Genomic DNA, 16464 nt, shown 5'->3' on the forward strand with positions numbered 1-16464 from the left:
TTACACTACACATAATTTAATTCCGTTATTTAGACTTATGTTCTAATTTGAGTGCACGCATTTTAGTTAATATAAGTCTAATTTACTTACACTTGGTCTTTTTGGTTTTTTTGAGCACCGGACGGACGGACCCTGGGAGAGACCATCAGGACTCAGCAAAGGGGGGGAGCACTATTTAGTTTGTTTTACTAAGTTAATTTGTTTAGTTTGTGTTAAGGTCACATTATTATCACTTATTATTTTCTGTATTATAATTATTTGCTTTTTTGTTTACTTTGATTAAGTTATTGGTTTAGTTAGTTAATTAGTGTAATTCCTCCCTCTTGTGTTTAGCTTTAGTTGGTCCTCAGGTATTTAAACACACCTGTTCCTTTGTCTGGTTGGGTTAGTTTTGTTCTGTTCAGCTTGATTTTGAGTTACCCCAGTTGGGCCCAGCTTTTTTGTTAATAATTTGCCTAATTTGAGCCTTTGTTAAATTATATCTTTTTTGGCTTTATTAAATTTAAACTTATTTTTATACCTTGTCTTTGCCTTTCTGTTTGGTCCACTACACTCTTCATCAGCAGCTCTCAGTCTCTCTCTGTTTTTAGTTTTTATAGCAGTTAATGTTGAAACGCTCTTCTTCTGGGTCAGAATCTTGTCCAGGGCCCAGTTTGGAGTTTGCATTCGTCCATTTTAAAAACTTCTCCATGACTGACACCACGCACATGTGTTACTAATTCTTTTAAAGGAACGAGGCAATTAGCTTCCTGTTGCCACCCGGACCAATATTAGATCACTCTGCCAGTCATTATATATACAACACTGTACTACAGCACGGACACTCCACAAGGACATAATATGTGCAGGTAATAATTCATAAATTTTAATTTTAAAAAAGGTGATATTGGATCATTTCTCACGGCACACCTGACGATCTGTCACGGCTCTACAGGACAGTAGTGCAGACATCATGAGCCTGTGCAGTTTGTTTTCACCAGCGCCAGTAGCTCCCGTTTGACATTTAAGTTGTAGGCGATTTTATATTTGTTATTTTCTTTTATATCTCACGTCGGGAGAAGAATTTCCAAGACACAAATGTGTTTTTACCTGTGCGCTGCTGCCTCTGTTCTACTGGCTCTTCCACCTCGTCCACTGTGACTGACGCCGCCAACGTGAACATGACGTTTACATCGCTCTTACCGCCGTGTTCTGTGTGGGTTTCCAGTAATGAGAAGAATTACCAAAATAAAAAATAAATAAATGGGATGTAGCACAAAATGTGAAAACGGGAAAATACTGCCGTGTAATCCACTTATTTCAGCAAAGTAACTGTAATCCAGTTACCAAGGAAAATTCACTTTAGATCATGAAAAAGTCATGGAAAAGATTTGAAATTTTGCTTTTCTCCATGGAGATGTTATCGCTTTGTCTGGATTGTTTCACAGTATGCCTTTAAACCTTTCTATCTTCATGGAGACCAAACCAGACCAAGTCACAGGTCAGATCTGTGGAGAGGCGACCCCGCTCACTGTCAGAATCTCTTTTATTCGAGGTATTTTTAAGCTTTAAAACAGGACTAAAAGCTCCAAGTCATTTTTTGTTCATTGAGTTAATTCACTGCTTTATTATTTATACAAATGAATGTTTTATTAAGACGTCATTAACTAAATATAATAGGCCGGTAACACAGAGAACAAGTATAAAATGTAATAAAGAACCGTTCAATAAATAGGCCTCATGTTTCACCACATGATGAGAACTTTAATAGAAAAAGAGTAAAAAAGGTCACGAGTTCAGGTCAAACGCAGCAGCGCAGTGGAAGAAGAGAATCACAGTTTAGTGCAAAATAAATCATTTCATTTAAATTATATGTATTTTTGTCGGTTTTTGGTCTTTCATAACTGTTTCTGTGGAACTCGATGAGGCCTGGAATCTTTCAACGGAATTCAACCAAAACCTCAAATCTGCTCTTATTATGTTTGAATTACTCTGATGATGATCTGATCAGATGTCGTGTGGTCAGGTGGTTGTTGGAGTTGGAGTCAGAGTCGGTTCTGCGGTGTGTTTCAGGAGAACATGAGGACCTTCTGCAGAGTCCTCCGGATGCCCTCCCGCTCATCCGGGACAGAGTCTGGGATCATTCCCGCGCTCCTCTCCGCGCTCAGACGGAGTTCGGGTCGGCTCTGCCTCACTCGCTGGAGGCCGCTCTGGGAGATGTTCCTGCAGAAGTCCACCCTGACCTCCTCCAGGCTGCTCCCGAAGCTCAGCAGACCGTCCAGGGCGGCGTCCGTGATCCTCACACAGTTCTCCAGGTGAAGGCGTCTCAGTCTGGAGCAGCTCTGAAGGACGGAGAGCACGTCCTGGTCTGAGACGTGAGCGCAGCCCGACAGGCTCAGCTCCAGGAGGTGAGGACACCTGCAGGTCAGAGGAGGAACTGTCAGAGGAATGTACCAGGGCAAAGACGGACACAAGAACAACAACCACAAGAACAAGAACCACAAGAACCACTAGAACCACAACAAGAACAAGAACCACTAGAACACAAGAACCACAAGAACAAGAACCACTAGAACCACTAGAACAACAACAACAACAAGAACAAGAACAAGAACCACTAGAACCACAAGAACAAGAACCACTAGAACCACTAGAACCACTAGAAGAACCACTAGAACCACAAGAACCACTAGAACCACAAGAACACAAGAACCACTAGAACCACAAGAACCACAAGAACCACTAGAACCACTAGAACAAGAACCAAGAACCACAAGAACCACAAGAACCACTAGAACCACAAGAACCACAAGAACCACTAGAACCACAAGAACAAGAACCACTAGAGACACACAAGAACCACTAAGAACCACTAGAACCACAAGAACCACTAGAACCACTAGAACCACTAGAACCACACAAGAACCACTAGAACTAGAACCACTAGAACCACTAGAACCACTAGAACCACTAGAACAAGAACCACTAGAACCACACAAGAGAACAAGAAACCACTAGAACCACAAGAACCACTAGAACCACAAGAACCACTAGAACACTAGAAACACTAGAACAACAAGAAACAAGAACCACTACAAGAACCACAAGAACCACTAAGAACCCACAAGAACCACTAGAACCACAAGAACCACAAGAACCACTAGAACCACTAGAACACTAGAACTAGAAGCACAACCACTAGAACCACTAGAACCACAAGAACACTAGAGACACAAGAACACTAGAACCACTAGAACCACAAGAACACACAAGAACAAGAACCACTAGAACACAGAACAAGAACCACTAGAACCACTAGAACAAGAACAAGAACACAACACAGAACAAGAACCACTAGAACCACTAGAACCACAGAAACTAGAACCACAAGAACCACTAGAACCACTAGAACACAAGAACCACAAGAACACACAGAACACAAGAACACAAGAACCACTAAGAACCACTAGAACCACTAGAACACAACCACAAGAACCACAAGAACCACTAGAACTAGAACACTAGAACACACAGAACACTAGAACCACTAGAACCACTAGAACCACAAGAACAAGAACAAGAACAAGAACCACTAGAACCACAAGAACCACTAGAACCACTAGAACAAGAACCACAAGAACCACTAGAACCACTAGAACAGAACCACTAGAACAAGAACAAGAACCACTAGAACCACTAGAACACTAGAACCACAAGAACAAACAACCACTAGAACACAAGAACAAGAACCACTAGACACAAGAACCACTAGAACCACAAGAACCACTAGAACCACTAGAAACAAACCACAAGAACCACTAGAACACAAGAACAAGAACAAGAACCACTAGAACACAAGAACAGAACAAGAACAAGAACAAGAACCACTAGAACCACAAGAACAAACAAGAACAAGAACCACTAGAACCACTAGAACCACAGAACCACAAGAAACAGAACACTAGAACACAAGAACCACTAGAACCACTAGAACCACAAGAACAAGAACCACTAGAACCACTAGAACAACAACCACAAGAACCACAAGAACCACTAGAACCACAAGAACCACTAGAACCACAAGAACCACTAGAACCACTAGAACCACAAGAACAACAACCAAGAACACTAGAACAAGAACCACTAGAACCACTAGAACCACAAGAACCACTAGAACCACTAGAACAAGAACCACTAGAACCACTAGAAAGAACCACTAGAACCACAAGAACCACAAGAACCACTAGAACAAGAACCACTAGAACCACAAGAACCACTAGAACAAGAACCACAAGAACACTAGAACCACAAGAACCACTAGAACCACTAGAACAAGAACCACTAGAACCACAAGAACCACTAGAACCACTAGAACAGAACAAGAACCACTAGAACCACTAGAACCACTAGAACCACTAGAACAAGAACCACAAGAACCACTAGAACCACTAGAACAAGAACCACTAGAACAAGAACACTAGAACAAGAACCACTAGAACCACTAGAACAAGAACAAGAACACTAGAACCACAAGAAACAAGAACCACTAGAACCACAAGAACACAAGAACAAGAACACAAGAACCACTAGAACCACAAGAACCACAAGAACCACTAGAACCACTAGAACCACTAGAACAACAACCAGAACCAGAACTGTGGGTGATAACAAAGGCACACAAAAAAATCAATAAATCAATAAATAATAATAATAATATAATAATAATAATAATAATATTCCCAATATATATATATATAATTTTGTTATCCGATAAAAAAAAAAAAAAATAAATTATTGTAAAAAATTTAATTTCATCCTGGTTTAGTCCTGGTTTAGTCCTGGTTTAGTCCTGGTTTAGACCTGGTTTAGTCCTGGTCCTGGTTTAGACCTGGTTTAGTCCTGGTTTAGTCCTTGGTTTCCTGTCCTGGTTTAGTCCCTGGTTTAGTCCTGGTTTAGTCCTGGTTTAGAGTCCTGGTTTAGACCTGGTTTAGTTTCCTTGTTAGTCCTGGTTTAGTCCTGGTTTAGTCCTGGTTCCTGGTTTAGACCTGGTTTAGACCTGGTTTAGTCCTGGTTTAGAGTCCTGGTTTAGACCTGGTTTAGACCTGGTTTAGTCCTGGTTTTAGTCCTGGTTTAGTTTACCTGGTTTAGTCCTGGTTTAGTCCTGGTTTATTCCTGGTTTAGTCCTGGTTCAGTCCTTGGTTTCGGTTCTGGTTTAGACCTGGTTTAGACCTGGTTTAGTCCTGGTTCGGTTCTGGTTTAGACCTGGTTTAGTCCTGGTTTAGACCTGGTTTAGTTCTGGTTCAGTCCTTGTTTAGTCCTGGTTTAGACCTGGTTTAGTTCTGGTTCAGTCCTTGTTTAGTCCTGGTTTAGACCTAAATATTAATAAATAATAAATAAGATCGGGATTGGGTATTTATTGGGGAAAATTTTAAATGTAATTTGATTTTGTTTTCCGATTACAATTTTATTTTAATGATTGCAGAAAAAAGGACACAAATAATGAATAAATAGTTTTTTATAGATTTCTAAACGTCTTCATCATTACATTTGTTTGTCACATCCTTCTCCTCCTGCTGCTCCACTCACATTTTCAGATTTTTTGGACTTTTGTAGATGCAGACAGACAATAAATAATGATAATAAAGTGTCACTCAAACGTGTGAATGAAACAAAACACAACTCCAGCTCTGCTTTTGACGAGAAAATAATATTAGAACATGATTTAAACCTCACGAGAGTCGATCTTTAAACATGTTCTTGTGTTTTTTCGTCTCTTGGCTCCATGTTCCTGAATATCTTCCAGACTCACTGGCTCAGGCCAAAGCACAGATGGTTCCACAGCGTCGTGTCCTGACCTGGAGTTCGTGTTCTGTCCGTGATGCATCGTCTCCGGTGTCGTGGAGTAACAGATTACATGTACCGGAGTTATGTAATCAGAGTACAAATAATAAGTAACTGTATTCAGTTACAGTTACTGTTTCAGTGAGTGGTAATTGGATTACAGTTACTTTGTTGAAATAAATGGATTACACAGAGGGATTTTCCTGTTTTCACATTTCAGGCTGTTTTCTTTTTTTTTTTTCTTTTTTTTCTGTAAAAAAAAAACACTAAACCAGGACTAAACCAGGACTAAACCAGGTCTAAACCAGGACTAAAACCAGGTCTAAACCAGGACTAAAGCCAGGACTAAAATAGGACTAAACCAGGACTAAACCAGGATCTAAACCAGGACAAAACCAGGTCTAAAACAGGTCTAAAACCAGGTCTAAACCAGGACTAAAACCAGGACTAAACCAGGACTAAACCAGGTCTAAAACCAGGTCTAAACCAGGTCTAAAACCAGGTCTAAACCAGGACAAAACCAGGTCTAAAACAGGTCTAAAACCAGGTCTAAACCAGGACTAAAACCAGGACTAAACCAGGTCTAAACCAGGTCTAAACCAGGTCTAAACCAGGTCTAAACCAGGTCTAAACCAGGTCTAAACCAGGACTAAAACCAGGTCTAAAACCAGGTCTAAAACCAGGTCTAAACCAGGACTAAAACCAGGTCTAAACCAGGACTAAAACCAGGACTAAACCAGGTCTAAACCAGGTCTAAAACCAGGTCTAAACCAGGACTAAAACCAGGTCTAAACCAGGTCTAAACCAGGACTAAAACCAGGACTAAAATAGGACTAAACCAGGACTAAAACCAGGTCTAAACCAGGACTAAACCAGGACTAAACCAGGTCTAAACCAGGACTAAACCAGGTCTAAACCAGGTCTAAACCAGGACTAAATCCAGGACTAAACCAGGACTAAACCAGGTCTAAACCAGGTCAAAGTAAACCAAATCAAGTAATCCAAAGTATTCAGATTACATTACTCACTTTAAATCATTTAATGGATTCTGTTACAAACTACATTTTGGAGTATGTAATCTGTAATCTGTAATCTGTAGGGGATTACATTTTAAAAGTCGCCTTCCCAACTCTGCTCATTCATTTGTTCGTTTATAATTCAGTGATCGTCTGAGCTCAGGGTCAGATTTCTGTTTGTTTAATGATTCATGGCGCGAGCTCGTTTTACAGACACTACAGTAAAATGAACAAGAACTGAACAGAAGACGTCTGAATGTTCCTGTTGAAGAGATGAGATGATCAGTTATTAAAGGGCCCATGTTACGCTGTTTTCTGGTCAATTTTATAATGTTTCCTCGTCACAAACACAGACCTGGAGTTGTGTTTTCGTTTCATTCACATGTTTAACGCACAAACCTGCACATTTACCACCACAACACGAGGAGGCGAGGGTTTAAAACTGGTGGTCGTGTAAACAAAATGAAGCAGATGAAGCAAATAAAGCGGAGTATCGGAAATGTGTGTAGAGAGGATCAATCACAGGCCTTATACACGCGTCAAGAATCTCGGACTTCAGGTCGTCGCGCAATTCATACTGGGAAGGATTTTCTGAAAAAGTGAGCGTCAAACCTCCATGTTTGTTTTCCCAGTGGGATGTGTCTATTGTCAAAGTCGATCTTTTCAAGTCTTTTGAACCATATCACTTTTGTTTCTGGTTCTGATATTGTCATATTTTAGTTTTGGGATTCGGACATCGTTAATCGTGTGGTTGTTGGATCCTAACAGCGGAAAACGACTCGAGAAATTTGTTTGTGAACTTCATAAATGCAAAAGTGAATCAGATGTGTGTGACTCAAACCTCTGTTCAAACTGTTTCTCTTTCCAACGGAATTGAAAAATAGTGAAAGGTGAAGGTGATGGGCAGGATTGATCCACAGGAAGAACCAAAAAGGAAACATTTGTCTGACTAAGAGTTTACAGAGAACATTTTGTATGTGGAGCGACAACAAAACAAAATCCCGTTTGTTAATGGAGAGAAGCAGAAGACAAACAGACTGAGCTGCACTTTCTTGTTCTTGTGGTTTTACAGCAACATCACGTCTTGGTCTCTTTGCAGTGGAAGGTAGGGATGGGCATGATTAATCGATTAATCGATAATTGATCATTAAGAATTTCATCGATTACGTTAATTTTAATCGACAAACCGAATGTATGTTGCTGTGTGTCGTGACCAAACAGGTGTGTACATGTGTCTCTGCATCAGAAGGAGCGAGACACAAACAGTGGGTCAGTCTGTAACGAACCGAAGCACAAATGTGGATTTAACCATGATTTGTACAAGAAATTCCACACTTTCCGTTGCGTTGGGACAAGTGTGAGTCCATGTGCACAGTGTATAAAGCAGCACATATGTTTCTGTGTCCAGTGGGAAAAAGTTTTTCCAGGTGAGAGTCGCTCAATGTGGATGACGAGGCCCCCCCCCCCTCCCCCCGTACGCTGTCCTGGTTTTGACAAACACAAATCTGGTCACACTGACCTGTATTCACCTGAGTCATGTCTTTTAATCCGACAGAAGTTGAACCACATCAGCGACACAAGAGCTGGAGTTTTATCTTCACTTAGTTTATGTAAATTAGTGATGTGGTTTTAAGTTTTGTTTCTGTGAGATTTGAACAAAACTGAATTAAACACATTATAATGTCAAACAGCTGATGTGGATCTAGAGTCGTTACGGTTTATATGTCGTAAAGTTGAATTTATTTATGCAGATTAGTAGTGCAGATAGTAATAATAATGATGATCATTTTAATATAAAAACGTTAATAATTAATCGATAATTGATCGTTAATTCTTCCGACGATCGATTAAGAAAATTTCATCGAAAGCCCATCACTAGTGGAAGGTGTTTCTTGGTGAACAGTTGGTGCCTTTCGCTTTGGCGTTGACTTTTTAAATTTGTAACCGAGGTTGAACGAGGGATCGGGATTTTGCTTTGTTAGCGCTTTGTTGGGAAAACAAACATGGTGGTTTGATGTTGACTTTTTCGGAAAATCCTTCCCAGTATGAATTACGCAATGACCTGAAGTCCGAGATTCTTGATGCGTGTATTGTCTGCGTCGGTTTGATGTGTAGTTACAACATTTCTGAGTTGGTCGACACAGACGCTCTGCGGAGGAGCTTCAACCTGACACAGATAATTTGACGCACAACCATAAACTGGGCTCAATAATAAAGCGTTACTCAAACATGTGTGCACTGTGTCACCATGGTAACTGCTGAACATGCCGCCCATAGAGACGCATGTAGAACAATGTTGTTACCTCCACAAAAACAGACCTGGAGTTGTGTCCAGCTCGTGATGAGGAAACACAGATAACACAAATATAACATAGATCAACAATATGGAACCTTTAAGCTGCTGAAGTGTCCTGACCCAAAACCTGATCCCGTCACATCTCAGACGCTCAGAGGCCGGACCTGCCGGGCCTGCCGGACCTGCCGGACCTGCCGGACCTGGGCAGGACTTGGATGGAGACACTGGGAAAATCAGGAGCCACAGTGGGACACCAGTCGTAAAAACTGTCGTTGTGTCCTTAGGCAAGACACTTCACCCACATTGTCTAGTGTGAAAGTGGAGTGAGCGTGAGTAAAGCGTCTTGGAGTAGTCCAGTAAGTAGTAGCTAGTAGTAGTAGTAGTAGTAGTAGTAGTAGTAGTAGTAGTAGTAGTAGTAGTAGTAGTAGTAGTAGTAGTAGTAGTAGTAGTAGTAGTAGTAGTAGTAGTAGTAGTAGTAGTAGTAGTAGTAGTAGTAGTAGTAGTAGTAGTAGTAGTAGTAGTAGTAGTAGTAGTAGTAGTAGTAGTAGTAGTAGTAGTAGTAGTAGTAGTAGTAGTAGTAGTAGTAGTAGTAGTAGTAGTAGTAGTAGTAGTAGTAGTAGTAGTAGTAGTAGTAGTAGTAGTAGTAGTAGTAGTAGTAGTAGTAGTAGTAGTAGTAGTAGTAGTAGTAGTAGTAGTAGTAGTAGTAGTAGTAGTAGTAGTAGTAGTAGTAGTAGTAGTAGTAGTAGTAGTAGTAGTAGTAGTAGTAGTAGTAGTAGTAGTAGTAGTAGTAGTAGTAGTAGTAGTAGTAGTAGTAGTAGTAGTAGTAGTAGTAGTAGTAGTAGTAGTAGTAGTAGTACAGTAGTAGTAGTAAGTAGTACTAGTAGTAGTAGTAGTAGTAGTAGTAGTAGTAGTAGTAGTAGTAGTAGTAGTAGTAGTAGTAGTAGTAGTAGTAGTAGTAGTACGTAGTAGTAGTAGTAGTAGTAGTAGTAGTAGTAGTAGTAGTAGTAGTAGTAGTAGTAGTAGTAGTAGTAGTAGTAGTAGTAGTAGTAGTAGTAGTAGTAGTACTAGTAGTATAGTAGTAGTAGCAGTAGTAGTAGTAGTAGTAGTAGTAGTAGTAGTAGTAGTAGTAGTAGTAGTAGTAGTAGTAGTAGTAGTAGTAGTAGTAGTAGTAGTAGTAACTAGTAGTAGTAGTAGTAGTAGTAGTAGTAGTAGTAGTAAACAGTAGTAGTAGTAGTAGTAGTAGTAGTAGTAGTAGTAGTAGTAGTAGTAGTAGTAGTAGTAGTAGTAGTAACGTAGTAGTAGTAGTAGTAGTAGTAGTAGTAGTAGTAGTAGTAGTAGTAGTAGTAGTAACAGTAGTAGTAGTAGTAGTAGTAGTAGTAGTAGTAGTAGTAGTAGTAGTAAGTAGTAACAGTAGTAGTAGTAGTAGTAGTAGTAGTAGTAGTAGTAGTAGTAGTAGTAGTAGTAGTAGTAGTAGTAGTAGTAGTAGTAGTAGTAGTAGTAGTAGTAGTAGTAGTAGTAGTAGTAGTAGTAGTAGTAGTAGTAGTAGTAGTAGTAGTAGTAGTAGTAGTAGTAACAGTAGTAACAGTAGTAGTAGTAGTAGTAGTAGTAGTAAGTAGTAGTAGTAGTAGTAGTAGTAGTAGTAGTAAGTAGTAGTAGTAGTAGTAGTAACAGTAGTAGTAGTAGTAGTAGTAGTAGTAACAGTAACAGTAATAGTAGTAGTAGAAGTAATAGTAGCAGTGGTAGTAGTAGTAGTAGTAGTAGTAGTTGTGGTAGTAGTAGTGGTGTTTTGTCTGGAATGTTCCACAGTGTGGCATTAAACCTTTCTATCTTCACAGAGACCAAACCAGGCCAAGTTACAGGTCAGATCTGTGGAGAGGCGAGCCACTCACAGTCAGAATGTCGGTTTTTCGAGGTATTTTTGAGCTTTAAAACTGTCTGTAACTGAATAAACGTAAAGTAGAGCCCCAAACAAAAAGTTACACAGTGCAAGTTTAAGTAAAAGTACAGATTTAAAGGTAAAAAAGTAAGTAAATTAAAAATATCACATAAAAAATCAACTTAAGAAAAAGTATTAAAGTACCTCTTTAAAAATGCACTTTAAGAATATTTTGTAGAGATTTTTAGAAGAATTAAAGGATGAAATTTAGTGATTTTGATCAACAAATTTGCAGATTTTAATTGATTTCTTTAATTTTCTCGACATTTTTGTGTATTTGGTTTGTTTAAAGTTGGAATAAAACCATAAACCTGCACCTGTAATTGAATAAACGTAAAGTAGAGCTGTTTAATGTCACACTGTGGAACATTCCAGGCAGAGCAGTGACGTTTCCTCCATCAGAAAAGTTACAGAATGCGACTTTAAAGGTTGTATAGAGGATTTTCCAAGGAACGAGAAATCCAGCGACTGTTTGTCCTTTTTCAAATGTTGCGCATGTGTGAAACCACCCCCCCTCCCCTACAGCTCCTACGTAGAAACGCCTCCTCCCTCCTCCTCCTTACGCCAGAAACAGGTTTGTTTACAGCCGCTGCACATGACTTGTAAACAACTAACTACAGTGTTGGTTAGACAAGACGGAGAAGTGAGGAGCGGGTGTGCGGACATTTCGTTCGCGGACGAGAAGTGAGGAGCAGGGAGAGAGGGAGAGGAGAGAGGAGAGAGGAGAGGGGAGGGCGGTGCGCGGAGATTCCGTGCCCGGAGAAGTGAGGAGCAGGGGGAAGAGCGGATCGGGCAGCGGGGAGAGGAGCAGGAAAGGGGTGCAGAGAAGGTTGCGCGGAGATTCAGTGCGAATGAACTAGCTACAACACGCAGCAGCAAGCGGACTCTTTCTTTGCCTTGAAAATTACGTTTTCAGACATAGGATATCGCTTTCGTGTCCTGAAAAACGTTTGTCTAGCTCTTGGAAATAAAGTACGTTTTCATAATAAGCAGAAGTTTCCTGTCCAGGAGTAATTTGTGGACCAGTGCGTCAGTCTTTAGACCCTTCGTCTGCTTCAGTCGCGCCATCGCTGGAATGAATCTTCAAGAATCACCTTAGTTTGGCTTCGCTGCTTTTCCCCTTGTCTTCTTCTTTCAGCGACCTCAAAAACGGACTTTCTTTTGCGGCGAACTGCTCCTGGATTCTTGTCGCCATTGCAACAAACTTTGTGCGAACTGCGAGGAAGATATAGGTCAAAAAAAGCCGCTAAGAACTGTTGTGTTGGTGGAACAGCGTCTGTGCGTCTTGCGTCTGTGGACTGTGACAGTCGTACGTAAACCACGTACCGGCAGCGCAGACAAGTCAGTTACACTAGAAACGTAGGGAGTTTGATTGACAGCCTGTCAGCTCACAGATAACGAGGCAGTGTCGTTATCTATTGGCAAATGTTTAGCCCCACCACGTCCAGAGTTGATGAATTTTTATTCTCTTTTTTTTGGTCATCATAATTACAAGGCTACTGCATCTCTATAATCTATCATTGACAATTTGAAACAAAAAAAACAAAAAAAAAATCCTCCATACAACCTTTAAAGTTTGTGTTTGTGAGGAAACACAGACATGAGGAGTTTTTGAGCAGAGTAACAGACACCGGTGAGTTTTAATGGGAGTAATGCAGCTTCACTAATGCAGTTAAGTGGAGTGTGAGGTTCACTGACCCTCAACAACATCTGACCTTTTCTGCTGGAACCAGGACAGAACCGAGCCCTGCACAAACTCGGATCAAAAACAAACACGGGAAGACGTTTCAACAAGTGATTTCTGCTTCTCTACACCAGTGCTTTTTCAAATATTGATCTTTGACACACTCCTGGGTTGGGATGTTTGGGATTAGAGATGCTCAGTTATGGGGAAAAAAATCATTATCACGATTATTTTTGGTCAATATTGAAATCATGATTATTCAGAGGATTATTTTTTAGTTACACGATGCTTTCATTCAGCATTTCTCTCTTAAAAAAATACAAAAAAACACTTTGTTACTGATAATTTACACTAAACTTTCAAATTGGAAATAGCAGTTAAAGCACTTTTAGACCCGTTTTAGTCCTGGTTTTAGTCCTGGTTTAGTTCTTGGTTTAGTCCTGGTTTAGACCTGGTTCAGTCCTGGTTTAGACCTGGTTTAGTCCTGGTTTAGACCTAGTTTAGTTCTGGTTTAGTTCTGGTTTTGACCTGGATTAGTCCTGATTTAGACCTGGTTTAGACCTGGTTTAGACCTGGTTTAGACCTGGTTTAGTTCTTGGTTTAGTTCTGGTTTAGTCCTGGTTTAGTCCTGGTTTAGACCTGGTTCAGTCCTGGTTCAGTCCTGGTTCAGTCCATATTCGGTGCAAAAGTTCTTCATCTTCACACAGTTATTTTGTTGAGAGTAAATTTAAAGTTCTGTAATATTTCGTGTAATATTTTATATTTTAAACACAGTAATATTGTAAAGTAACTAATGACTTTGAAATGACAAAAAACTGTAAAAAAAAAAAAAAAACAACATATTACAGTTTTAAAGTAACTGGCCCAATAGTGGAATTAAGGCAGAAAAACATAAACATTTCCAAAATAAACTAAATAAACTATATATCCGGCTGTTCTACAAACTCTGTATTAAAAATAAATAAATTAAATATACTTATTTATACAAAAAATATCCCTAAATAAACTTTGTTGAACTTTAAAATGAATTGAATTAACACTAAGACAAGTTGAATTAAAACTAGAGGAATTTGAATTAACACTACAGGAAGTTGAAATAACACTAAGGGAATTTGAATTAACACTAGTGAGAATTGAATTAACACTAAGAGAAGTTGAATTAACACTAAGAAGTTGAATTAACACTAAAGAAGTTGAATTAACACTAGAGGAAGTTGAATTAACACTAAGAGAAGTTGAATTAACACTAAAGAAAGTTGAATTAACACTAGAGGAAGTTGAATTAACACTAAGAGAAGTTGAATTAACACTAAAGAAAGTTGAATTAACACTAGAGAAAGCTGAATTAACACTAAGGGAAGTTGAATTAACACTAGAGGAAGTTGAATTAACACTAAGAGAAGTTGAATTAACACTAAAGAAAGTTGAATTAACACTAGTGAAAGTTGAATTAACACTAGTGGAAGTTGAATTAACACTAGAGGAAGTTGAATTAACACTAGTGGAAGTTGAATTAACACTGAAGTTGAATTAACACTAAAGGAAGTTGAATTAACACTAAGGGAAGTTGAATTAAACACTAAGAGAAGTTGAATTAACACTAAAGAAAGTTGAATTAACACTAGTGGAAGTTGAATTAACACTAAAGAAAGTTGAATTAACACTAAGGGAAGTTGAATTAACACTAAGAGAAGTTGAATTAACACTAAAGAAAGTTGAATTAACACTAGAGGAAGAATTAACACTAAGAAGTTGAATTAAACACTAAAGAAAGTTGAATTAACACTAAGGGAAGTTGAATTAACACTAAGAGAAGTTGAATTAACACTAAGAATTAACACTAGAAGTTGAAATTAACACTAAAGAAGTTGAATTAACACTAGAGGAAGTTGAATTAACACTAGAGGAAGTTGAATTAACACTAGAGAAGTTGAATTAACACTAAAAGAAGTTGAATTAACACTAAGGAAGTTGAATTAACACTAAGAGAAGTTGAATTAACACTAAAGAAAGTTGAATTAACACTAGTGAAAGTTGAATTAACACTAGTGGAAGTTGAATTAACACTAGAGGAAGTTGAATTAACACTAGTGGAAGTTGAATTAACACTAGAGGAAGTTGAATTAACACTAAAGAAAGTTGAATTAACACTAAGGGAAGTTGAATTAACACTAAGAGAAGTTGAATTAACACTAAAGAAAGTTGAATTAACACTAGTGGAAGTTGAATTAACACTAAAGAAAGAGGGAAGTTGAATTAACACTAAGAGAAGTTGAATTAACACTAAAGAAAGTTGAATTAACACTAAGGGAAGTTAAATTAACACTAAGAGAAGTTGAATTAACACTAAAGAAAGTTGAATTAACACTAAGGGAAGTTGAATTAACACTAAGAGAAGTTGAATTAACACTAAAGAAAGTTGAATTGACACTAAGGGAAGTTGAATTAACACTAGTGGAAGTTGAATTAACACTGAAGAAAGTTGAATTAACACTAGTGGAAGTTGAATTAACACTAAAGAAAGTTGAATTAACACTAGTGGAAGTTGAATTAACACTAAAGAAAGTTGAATTAACACTAAGGGAAGTTGAATTAACACTAAGAAAAGTTGAATTAACACTAAGGGAAGTTGAATTAACATTAAGAAGTTGAATTAACACTAGAGGAAGTTGAATTAACACTAGTAAAAGTTGAATTAACACTTGTGAAAGTTGAATTAACACTTGGAGAAATTGATTTAACACCAAGTGAAGTTGAATTAAAACTAGAGGAAGTTGAATTAACTCCAGCCATATCAACTCTGGCAAAGAACCCCAACTCAAACCTCCATTTAACTTTCACATAGTTAAAATAACACTTTTTGTGTTAAAAACAACTCTTTTTACCCCACAGTTTTTGTTTTTGCGGTGTAACGTCGTCAATATTCTCTTGGGGTGTGATGCTAACTGGAGGCACTGCTCTGTCCGCTCAGATCAAAGCGAAACTCACGTGTGGCAGACCCTCCCGAGGAAGTCGCTGACCAGCCCCTCGTGTCGGCCGCAGATGCTCTTCTGAAACGACGTCTTGAGCCAGTCCTCGATGTTACAGATCTGCTGCACTCTGCTCGAGAACCAGCTGATCCTCAGGGACCTCAGCGACGCGCCCAGGACGAAGTTGTCCTGCCTGAGCTGACTGGGAGAGCTGAAGTGAAGCCTGGTCCACAGACACGGATCCAGAAAGACCTCCCTGAGACGCCGGCAGGTCTGGGAGAGGCGCAGGCGGCCGTCTTTGTCCAGGAAGGAGAAGAGGTGGAGGAGGCACTGGTGGTTGAGTTGGGTGAGGAGCATGTTGAGCCGTGACAGAGCAGCTCCGTGTCAGAGTTCAGAGCTGCTCCTGTGAACGTGACCTGCTCCTGCTCCTGCTGCTCCTGCTGCTCCTGTGAACGTGACCTGCTCCTGCTCCTCTGCTCCTGCTCTGCTCTGCTCCTGCTCCTGCTCTGCTCCTGCTCCTGCTCCTCTGCTCCTGCTCCTGCTGCTCTGCTCCTGCTCCTGCTCTCTGCTCCTGCTCTGCTCTCTGCTGCTCCTGCTCCTCTGCTCTGCTCCTGCTCTCTCTGCTCCTGCTCCTGCTCTGCTCTGCTGCTCCTGCTGCTCCTCTGCTCCTGCTCCTGCTCCTCTGCTCTGCTCCTCTGCTGCTCCTCTGCTCCTGCTGCTCCTCTGCTCCTGCTGCTCCTGCT

The 16464-nt window shown here is 39.6% G+C and overlaps 1 protein-coding gene across 1 annotated transcript; it reads right to left on the bottom strand.

Moving 5' to 3' along the window:
• Positions 1-1867: 1867 nt before the first annotated feature.
• fbxl22 (F-box and leucine-rich repeat protein 22) lies at positions 1868-16078 on the bottom strand. Its single transcript, XM_020928203.2, has 2 exons — positions 15741-16078; positions 1868-2397 (listed from the first exon to the last, which is right to left on the bottom strand). Exons 1-2 carry the CDS (start codon positions 16076-16078, stop codon positions 2049-2051), a joined length of 687 nt encoding a protein of 228 aa, XP_020783862.2. The 3' UTR covers positions 1868-2048.
• Between the last annotated feature and the right edge of the window lie 386 nt (positions 16079-16464).

The sequence above is a fragment of the Boleophthalmus pectinirostris genome, unplaced genomic scaffold (assembly GCF_026225935.1).
Source record: "Boleophthalmus pectinirostris isolate CB_2022bp ecotype Guang Dong unplaced genomic scaffold, ASM2622593v1 HiC_scaffold_2, whole genome shotgun sequence".
NCBI classification, from domain to species: Eukaryota; Metazoa; Chordata; class Actinopteri; order Gobiiformes; family Gobiidae; genus Boleophthalmus; species Boleophthalmus pectinirostris.

Bases quoted from the DNA above. Each gene is read 5' to 3' on its own strand.
- fbxl22 (XM_020928203.2), bottom strand. From the start codon at position 16,078: ATGCTCCTCACCCAACTCAACCACCAGTGCCTCCTCCACCTCTTCTCC. The intron at 2,398-15,740 runs GTGAGTTTCGCT...TCTGACCTGCAG, and splicing joins CTCGGGAGGGTCTGCCACAC to GTGTCCTCACCTCCTGGAGC.